Source organism: Morone saxatilis, unplaced genomic scaffold, assembly GCF_004916995.1.
Source record: "Morone saxatilis isolate NCDOM2014 unplaced genomic scaffold, NCSU_SB_2.0 Contig18, whole genome shotgun sequence".
Taxonomy (NCBI): Eukaryota; Metazoa; Chordata; class Actinopteri; family Moronidae; genus Morone; species Morone saxatilis.
In genome coordinates, this window is record NW_023339740.1 from 11858351 (window position 1) to 11868768 (window position 10418).

Below are 10418 nucleotides of genomic sequence, written 5' to 3' on the forward strand. Positions count from 1 at the left end.
TGGCACAAATATCAGCCCATACATTAACCTACCCTACGGAAGCCAAGAATGGCCATGCTGGAAATATTTTTTTTTAAATGCCATTGTCTCGAGATCACAAGTTCATTATTTTATATGGGGAAACTAGCTTTGTGCTCTTGAGACAGAAAGATAATTCAGATTATAAATAAAAAATATATTGAGAAAACAAAAGGTTGTTTGTTCTTATTACTAACAATGTTCATTGGAGATCAGGGGTGTCATGCCAGCATGTATAGATGGTGTATTATAGAGTACAGTAGAATTGGTTCAACATAATGGACAACATGCAATGTGCAAGTTAATACTGATCAAAATGAGCCAGCAGCCCGTAAAAAAGTGCATTTGTTTGAGGGTTAAAGATTCAAAACTGATTTTATGTAACAATCAGGTCATTGATGCATCTTGCATGTGAGTTCTCAAAGCTATTCCCAAAAACATCACACTATTCCCACGCTTTTTGGGCAAGTGGTATTGTTGGATCTCAATGTTGCATTTGACACAGTGAACCACAACATATTACCAGACCGAATGTTAAACTGGGTGGGACTTTCTGCACAGTAAACTGGTTTAAAGCCTACTTAAAGGGCAGGGACTACTTTGTGTCTATAAGTAATTATACATCTGAGCAGATAAAAATGGCCTCCTGTTTGCATGCTCAGATGATGGAAAACAGCTAAATATGTTACAATAACTATGCAGACAAATGAACACAACCATATCACTAGGGGACTATAACCCCACATAAGCGCTGAGTAAGGGCATTGAACAAATAAACAATTGAATGTGCCAGAATTTTCTTCAATTAAAAAAGGATAAAACTGAAGTAGCCTTATTGTTTTTGGAGCTAAAGAAGAACAATGTTGAGTCAGTGCTCAGCTTTAATCTGTAAATCTTGGTGTCATTATGACTCAGACCTGAATTTCAATAGTCTCGTTAAGATTATTACAAAGTCAGCCTACTATCACCTGGCAATATATCAAGAATTAAAGGACTTATTTGGAAGGATTTGGAAAACCTTATCTTCAGCTGACTCGACTAACTGTAACAGTGTCTTTACAGGTCTCTCTAAAGAAATTGATCAGACGGCTGCAGCTGATTTAAGAACAACATTTTGATCACATCCCTTCGGTTCTGTACACTGGCTCACTGTCTGTCAAAGAAAGAATTTTAAAATACTGCTGTTGGTTTTAAAAGCATAGACTTTGTAAGACTTAGTTTTATGGCCAAAATACAATATCTGATCATCATTATGAACCATCCAGACCTTTCAGGCCAGCTTTCTGTCCTCATAATCCAAACTAAGCATGGAGAGGCAGCTTCAGTTTTTATGCACCACATATCTGGAACAGACTCCCAAAAAACTGCAGGTTTGCTACATGTGTGCCTTTCATTACATCAAATTTGAGGATTTAGATTTTTTTTTCACACTGACCTATTTAACTCTTTTTAATTGTATTTAAATGTCTTTTTTATATTGCATTATGTTTCTTGTACATTTTGTCATGATGCCTTTTATGTTTTATGTAAAGCTCTTTGGATTGCCTTGTTGTTTAAATGCCTTGCCTTGATATATAAAAAAAGATACAAGTGCAGAAGAAACTAAGAAAAAAAGAACCATCTGGAAATATTAAGAGTGCTAATGCAGACAACTGACAGCAGTGGATAAAATTAGAGATTCAAAAGGTCCAAAAGTTTTTCTAATCTAACCTGAGTAGATTTTAGTCTGCGGGCAGAGGGATGTGGTATGTGAGGGTCCTGAGCTCCTCAGTTCTCTGTGTTGCTGTTATGACACCACAGGGAGCTTCGATGCAGATTGTTTTGACTGGTGGTTTCCAAGGCAGAGTTTCGTTCAGAGGAGAGGAATGGCTTTAATGTTTCCACCAGTCAGAGTTTTGTTCTCTTTTGCTGCAAATATAATCCCCCTGACTAAGACGCTTTATTAGAAATAACTTCTAAACTACATGAATTACTTTATTTCTTACAACCCAAACTTCTCCACTAAAAACTTTAGAGCTGCCTTTTTGATATAAAACCGATGTCTAACAGTTTAAGTATTTTTTTCATTGCTGTTGTCCTTTTCCATTTTGCATTTTTCTGTTTCATTCAGACCCCCTTAGTGGAGCAAATCAGTGAGTCTGGAAGTACTGATGGAAAAAATGTTAAGGACAATGACTTTGCACTTTATGCAACAAAAGTGCCTTCAGTTAGCGGTTCATATCACTGCAACGTGCCAGGGAGCCTTTCAGGTGCTCCCACGTGCCATCTGGCTCTTTCGTGCCTCTTTCTGCCAGCTGGCCATTCCTGAAACCCTACATCTGTGTCTTCTCACTTAGTTGAGAGACACTAGGGAGCGCTCACTAATGCAGCTTATGTACTGTATTTCAAATGTGTTTTTATTTTAAATACCAGTATTGTTACTGCTAATAAATCCGTGCTCCATATTTGATCACTGAGCTTCACGGCTCTAAAGATGAGGAATGCAGCAGAGGTCTGGTTAAAGTGTGTGAGGGTGACTGATTTACAGGTCGAACAGACTGCCGTAAAATAAAGAAAAATGGAGAGGAAAAGAAGAGCTAATATCACATTAATAAAGGAGGGCGTGATGACAATAACAAGACAACTGTCAGAGCAGCTGAGGATGAGCATCAATCTTCTTCTGTAGCGTTTGACCACTATTGAGGTTGATTTCATGCTGACAGAGATTAGAAGATCAATACCACTCTTTAGTGCATGAGTGTGATCATTCTTTGCAATGTAACGCTCAGCAAAGACTATTTCCCAAAATGTTTAGTAATTCTGGCATGATCTAGCAGATGGGCTGCCTGTATTGTGTTTACAGCCTCTCAGCAGCAACATGGAACCAGTCAACTTTCCATCATGACTTCATAAGTACCCAGTAGACTGCTGGCTGGTCTTCATTGGAACAAGTTAGAGTTTTATGGTTAATGCTCATCCCTCAAAGGAACTCTGTGTGAGTGACTGCCGCTGGTAAATGTGGGTCCAGACATAGCACAAGTCTGATCAGACCATCAAACACACTCACAGCATTTAACAGACATGGTGTCACCTGGAAAATATGACAGTGGCTTTAGTAATTGTACACTGAACACACACATACGCAGACAGACATACAAACAATGAGTGTTTTGTAGTAGTTAAAAGTGCTTGTTCTTAGGGGTCCTTAGCTACAGGAAAAGTCAGTTTCAGGGAACTGATTCATAAAAGTGATTCATAAATGTACTCCGTTAAATGCTTTTATCCAACCTCCAGACTGATATATGAACAAATTGATGAGTTAATATAAAAAGGAGGTTCAAGGGCAGTGATTCCAATCTGAGTAGATAGGACCCCCAAATGTATGTATGTTCCTTCAGACCTATTTTTTGTGATATCCTGTATAATTCTACCTCCTTGGACCTCTAAGAATCATTTGAGAAAGTGCAGAAATCATTCATTCATTGCTTTATTTTAATGGCACATAAGCCAAAAAGATTGAAAACCACTGTTATAGGAAACAGGACACTTAAACATTTTTTGTTTAGTCTTAAACATTAAAAATGTATCACCTAGAAAGCTATGGCAACCATCTAAAAGGAATCAAACCATCATATTTCTAATTTTTAAAGTCAGATATGATATAAATATTTTATATGGACCCATTTTGCCTTCACTGAAAAACTGAAATGTTTCTTGTAATTGCATATCTTATAATTCTGACTTATGCATTCTGTAATTATGAGGAAACCATCTCAGAGTTATCTTTATCATATAATGATGGAAAAAGGGTGTTGCAGTATTGTCATTATGAGAAAAGCAACACCTGGTTATTGCAGTCTTCCTTTTGAGTAAACAGGACCACAATGACTCTACCTTATTTCACTGGTTCGTCACTCTTGGTTTGTGGCATTTAGAAGAAATGTAGATGGTATTATTATTAGTATGTCAGCAGTATGCAGACAGTCTGATCCACATAAGGTCGCATCAGATACTAAGACAAATAGAATTAGATTCTGAGTAAATGAGGAGATATGGAAGTTATAATTATTAGATATGAAAATTATAATAAAGTAATTCAGTTGCTGTCGGTTTATCTTCTCAACTTAAACTCACGCGTCAGTACTAAATGCTGCGAGTGAATTAAAATTAAAAAAGTGAATGGAATTCTGTTCGAAATATTTTCTTTTGTCTGTGTGTCTCTGTGTAGTATGAGCACTCCACCCATTCTCCTCATCAGTTTGGACTCTTCCTCATACAGAATAAACTGTGAGGTGAGATCATGCCAAAACACAGGCTTGAAAAAACATGCAGAAATGTTCTGCATGTTGGAAACACGTCATCCAACGTACAAATCCTTTAATCCTTTCATTATTTGTATTTAACTCTGACCATATTATTCTGTACACAATGGCTTCTTCTGACACTGCTCATATAAGATACTATACTGTACATAATCTGGCTACATACTGTACACAGATGTGTACAGACATATGTACATTTACACATAAATCCCTTCTTACTATACACTGGTTTATTGTCCATTCTGTCCCTTTATTAATGTTTTACATGTATTTATATATATATATCGTGGGTACAAGCGGCCGAAATGGGTTTCCTGAGGAGGGTGACCAGCGTCTCCCTTAGGTATCCCTAAGGAAGACACCGGAGAAGCTCGGACATCCGCGAGGGACTCAGAGTAGAAGAAAGGGAAGTTTGGGGTCCTCTGCTGGACTTGCTACCCCAGCAACCCGATCCTGGATAAGTGGATGAAGATGATGATGATGATGATGTATTTATATGCAATTGGCTTCCAGGAGTTACTGTCTGGCAGTAAAATCTCCCTGAAGATGTTTCAAACTACCAAAAAGAAATAAGAATGGGAAAATATATACAGCAGATAATCTCCACCCTTAATTGAGCCTGAAAATTCTTCTAAAATATTTTTTTTTTATATAATATTTACCTAATTGTGTGATTAACACAGTTAAGTTTGACATAATATCAAGGGTGCAATGGAATCACTGCATTGCTTATATTTCAGATATTAGTTAAGTATTGCAGTAGCTTACTTAAAAAACACAAGTATACAATATGATGTTAATGTCCATTTTATTGTTCTGTTGCTTGTACAAACCAAATGTCACATTTAGGATCATGGACCTCTGATTTTCAATAGCTGCATCAAAACACACGTGTGGACTGGTGTGGCTGTTTAACACTGTCCAGCTAACTGAGTCAGATTCTCTCTCTCGGGAAAGCTACTGAATTTTGCCATTCATACATGTTTCCCCTTCCCCACAACACAGCTCAGTTTAACCATAGCATATTATTCTCTACAGTCAGAAATGAGGGTTTGTCACAGTTCCTATTCAGTAATAACACACAGATGTACAACCCTGCTGAGGCAGAACTTGGAAAAGATGGAATGAGAGAGAGAAGCTCATGGGAATGCACTGGTGGTATGAGAAATGTTTTGATTAGGACTTTTGGCATTATGATAAAATAACACTGGTTTAGTGTACAAGTTCAAGCTTTGGCATCTTTTGAAGGTCAGTTTTACCCTCAGAGCCTGGCATATCTAGATATTGAAGACATAATGAATTAGAGTCTCTGGTTTCTAGCTTTAAGGCTGAGTCGTTTGACATCACAAATGACGAGTTGGCTAATAAAACAACTCCTTAGTTGAGTCACGTTTTTTTCTTTGAATCACTAGAGGTTGAGGTTGTCCAGTCAAATACAATAATTCTATTTTTGATGCATGTTCGCAAGGTTGGAGTCAGATGTAAATACTTTCAAGCACCCGCAGACAGAAGACCCAGTCAGGGGGCAGTTGATGGTAGGACATCTTGTTTCCGTCCAGTCGTAATACCTTCATCCTAGAGTAGGACAGAGGTCCCACGTCTCTGCAGAAACTAGTCATGTTGAACCCTGTGGTGAACAGACAGAAAACAGACAGGATTCTTTTAACATACTGTATACAAACCAGATTTTATTATTAGACACTCATTATTCACCACAGTGACAGCGAGCTATTCATTGCTGTCTTGTCAAAACATTGTATATACTTAACCAGCCCACACAGTTTAGATTTCACATCATTTACCATGTGTTCATCATATGTAAATTATTAAGATGAAGTGCTTTAATCACATAAGAGGAGGGGCTCTGTGCAATCTGCAAATGCTCTTATTCTCATAGTTTCCCATCCAATGTCTTGCAGGTGCTGTGGTGCAAATGGAGGATGAGGAAACCACAATGCCCTCTTTTGCTTTCTCACTTCATTTCAGTAGTAGAGCCTCCCTCAACCCAGACTGTAGGCTTTGGCAGACAGGAACTGCAGTAGCTGTCAGGCTGCTAGCTAGACGATGAGGTGTGTGTTTTTGTGGAAGTGTTTGCCGTCTGTCTGTCTCATTGGTACACAGCCCTGCTGTCTACTGCATCACAGATTGAGAAACAAGAACACACTTCCACTGAGCCAAAACTGCACACCAGGTCATTGCTGGCGGATGGTCATGTGAATTAAAATGTGGCTCCTGGCTACAAGTCTGCAGCATTGTGGTACTAATCTTTTCTGTTGAAAAAAACGGCCAGAGAGAGAGAAAGGAAAGAGGGGACCATGAAGAGGGGAACAGCATGTGCTTCTGGCTCATCTGGAAGCCTAACCTCTGAATCCATCACAGATGTTTTCATACCACTCTCCTTGCTTCTTTGCTAGCCTATTTTCTCTCTTCCAACCACCCAATATTCCCTCCCCGCTTCTCTTCACTGCCCTCTCTCTTTACTTTTTCTCTTTCCATGTCTCTGAGTCCCTCCCCTTTCTTTATTCTCTCTCTTCTTCCATCTCTGACTTGCCTTGCCTGCGAGCTAACCAACCAGCCCCTCCCGCGTCCGCCTGCAGTAATGAGGGCCGGCTGTGCAGGTTTCTTTACAGTGTCTGTCACATTTTCCACATTTCATCTTCTCCATCACAGCAGGGTTTAGGTGTTAGACCTCTCCAGGTGGTCAGCCACATAACTCACTAATATTGTACTTTGCTGTCACAAGAAGTGAGTACATTGTTGAATTGTAAAAGTATGTGAGTGTGCACACTTATGGAAAATTAACATTTCAAAGACATGACTTTAGTGACACCTCTGCATTCACAGTGTGAATGGTGACTGCATATGTTGCATATTTGTGTATATATGCACCTCACCTTGTATTTTATTGGCCTCCAGGTAGAGGTACTGCAGGGTGGTAGGGACTGTGGGAACGGTAGTGAGTTTGTTATAAGAAAGGTCCAATTCCACCAAGCTGGAGAAGTTGAAAACCTTGGGGTGGATACTGCGGCTCTTCAGACCACAGTGACTTAGACGAAGGTACTTAAGGTTGAGAAATCCCACAAAACTGTCCTCATCCAACCCAGTTAGAGTGTTATTGGACAGATAGAGCTGCTGGACAGAAGGGGGCAAATGCCGGGGGACGGATGAGAACAAATTCCCGTTGAGGTCAAGCTGTTTCAGACTGACCAGACCTGCAAGATGAGGGAAACACACACACACACACACACACACATACAAGCAAAAGTCATGCTAGTTCAATGCTAGTAATATTCAGTGTTAATTAGTGCAATTAGACTGTTTCCGTTTATCACATGGCAAATATTTTATAAACCGTTATGTGAACACATATAGGATCAGATATTCCACACAGGTAACATGTTACAGTAGCAGTCACTATGCAAAAGTTTGAGTTTATCACTGTTTTCACTGAAATATTCGTACTGACTAATGTCCATACAGCCTACTGAGCTATTGTTGAAGAAATGTTATTCTTTATTATTATTAAGTGTTTAAATATTGTTTTAGTTTTAGTTTTCGTTTGTAGAATGGTTTCACAGTTTGGTAGTATCAAATTAAATTATGGACAATATGTGAGATTTTATGATGCATTACATTTTTTACTGAAAGACATGAAATCCAGTCACTGTTGAATTAAACAACCCTTTGAATCCAACCAACTCAACAGCTGCCTATGTAAAATGGACACTTCACAGCAAGCAGAAAAAGATATTAAAGTACTGCTGTTCCAAGGAAGGGAAATTATTTTTTAAGTGTTTTTCTCAAGTGTTTTTCTCAAGTGTCTTTTTTTGCAGGATGTGCACAAAGCACACATTGTGCAGTATACCTAGCATCAAGGAAATGACACATTACACTACCTTTGAGGTCTCCCTCTGTGATGGTTTGCAGTCTGTTTCCCTGCAGCAGCAGCAGCGTCAGGTTGTGCAGGTTCTGGAAAGCTCCAGGGCTGATGCTGCTGATTTGGTTGTGGGCCAGTCGCAGCTGCTTGAGTCCAGCTGGTAGAGCGCTGGGCACTGATGTCAGGTGGTTGTGGTTGGCAAAAATGTAGCACAGCTGGCTCTGGTTCTGCAGGGCGGTCTGGTCCAGCTTGTCACTCTGCAGCTGGTTGTGGTCCAGGATGAGCCAGCGTAGATCTGTAATGTTGGCCAGTAAAGAGGAAGACAGGGACGAGATGTTGTTGCGCTGAAAACAATAAAAGAAATTCCCTGTGACCTTTTATAGTTTACAGTGAAAATTAGACATATACAGTACAGTGCTGTGGAGGTCAGCTACTGTGGGAAGTTTACAATCTGAACAGGAAATGAAAGAACACTGTGGGCTAGTGGCAGACCATTGTAAAGACAACAAACGTGCCCGTGTCAGTGTATTTCCTACCTGGAGAAACAAGTACTGAGTTCTCTCCGGCAGGCTGTCAGGGATGTCTGTCAGGCCTCTGTGGTCACAGTAAAGTGCCGTGGGCCACTGGATGGGGCAGTCACACTGTTGAGGGCAGGCCTGGGGGTTGTTGGCTCGGAACCAGATTGGGTCCATCCGTCCCTGCAGGCTCAGCACACTGGGCTCACCTAGCAGGCGATTAATCCACAGAGGAACACCTCCATAGTCCATGTCAGCTATAACAGTGGCTGAGGCAGAGTCAAAAACACACAGCAGCACCAACACGACACAGTACAGGAGAGCCATGGAGACTGTCAGATATGTAATCCTGCAAATTAAACATTAGGACAAAGATGTTAAATAAGCCGTCAAAGTCAATTTACCAGTCACTGGAGTCTTTTGTGACTCTGTAGGAGTTTTATCAAGTCTGAGAAAACTGCTTAAGTGATATGTGCAGAATCAAAAAGCCTGTAGGGCATTCTGTTTGTAGTCTAATGTAGACATTAATCAGGCAAGAAGAGTCTAAAGAAACATGCAATCAAACTGTATTATGGGAATGGAGGTTCCAGGGTTTTTGGAGCTTGATCCATATTCCCTCTGCGGCATCCATTCATTTTTAGACATGCTAACGGTATGAATCCAAATGACTTTGGTGGTCCCCTGATGTTACGCCACCAGCAGGTTAATGTTTTCACCTATCCATCTTGAAATCTACCAGATGGATTGTGATGACATTTAGTACAGATGTGCATGTCCACCTGCATTTTTCCTCTAGTGCCAATATCTGATCAAAAAATTTGTACAATACTTTGGTTTTTGACCAAATACCTGCAAAACTAAGGAAATTCCTTTAGCTGTGCTTTGTGTTTAATGCTAATAAGCAAATGTTACCATATTATCAAGCTAGACTAAGGTAACGAACAAGGTAAACATTACCTGCTGAACATCAACATGTTAGCATTTTCTTGTTTAATCTCCCTCTTGCAATACTTTCAAGCAGTAAAGCACTGAAAAACCCTTTGCAGCTATTGGAAATATTGAATGTGAATGTGTATCTGAAGCTTTGAAAATCAAGATAAAAATGGTTTCAGTGATCTTCCTTTTTATGGCAGCCTCTCTCTATGTTTATCATTAAATTAGAATTAAATTAACCCATGGCACTGTTTAAAATGCAGCTGAGATGGTTGATTGTGCATACAGGCTTCTCTCCATTCAAACTACTATGTATGAGTGGGAAGAATACATTTTTCCCTGCATACACAGCTGTAGATGGTTACGGTAATTCCCACAAAGCTGGTATGCACAAGCACACACACAGAGACTCTCAGTTACTGTATGACACAGCAGTGCGTAAGAAAGCTTTGCATCATAGGAAGTTTGATTTAATCAGCATGTTTGCAATGTTGCATTTTGCCTTTGTCACTTACAGCACAGTCTTGCAGCACATGCTCAAAAGGTTGCCAAAAGATTATCTATGTTATGCAATCATGCCTCATAAAGCAACTGTAATTAAACAGAGGCACTTTCCAGATTTCAACATTTCCAGTTTTACCTGCCTTGGAGAGAAAGGAAATGGAAGCAGACGAGAAATAAACTGACACTTACCTTTTTGGTCAGGAGCTACAGAACGGAGACCGGTTGTCTTAAATTTCCAATGAGGAGCTATATGGAACTGTGTGTGTGTGT

The 10418-nt window shown here is 39.7% G+C and overlaps 1 protein-coding gene across 1 annotated transcript; it reads right to left on the reverse strand.

Annotated features, from left to right (window-relative positions):
- Nucleotides 1-5117: 5117 nt before the first annotated feature.
- Nucleotides 5118-10418, reverse strand: zgc:113307 (uncharacterized protein LOC553753 homolog). Its single transcript, XM_035662876.1, has 5 exons — nt 10338-10418; nt 8733-9060; nt 8216-8540; nt 7214-7531; nt 5118-5946 (listed from the first exon to the last, which is right to left on the reverse strand). The coding sequence occupies exons 2-5, from the start codon at nt 9036-9038 to the stop codon at nt 5795-5797; spliced, it is 1101 nt and encodes a 366-aa protein (XP_035518769.1). The 5' UTR covers nt 9039-9060; nt 10338-10418; the 3' UTR covers nt 5118-5794.

Excerpts from the sequence above, each read along its gene's own strand:
- zgc:113307 (XM_035662876.1), bottom strand. The coding sequence starts at position 9,038 with ATGGCTCTCCTGTACTGTGTCGTGTTGGTGCTGCTGTGTGTTTTTGAC. Across the intron at positions 8,541-8,732 it reads CTCAGTACTTGTTTCTCCAG|CGCAACAACATCTCGTCCCT; the intron begins GTAGGAAATACA and ends TATTGTTTTCAG. Across the intron at positions 5,947-7,213 it reads GGAGGCCAATAAAATACAAG|GGTTCAACATGACTAGTTTC; the intron begins GTGAGGTGCATA and ends TGTTCACCACAG.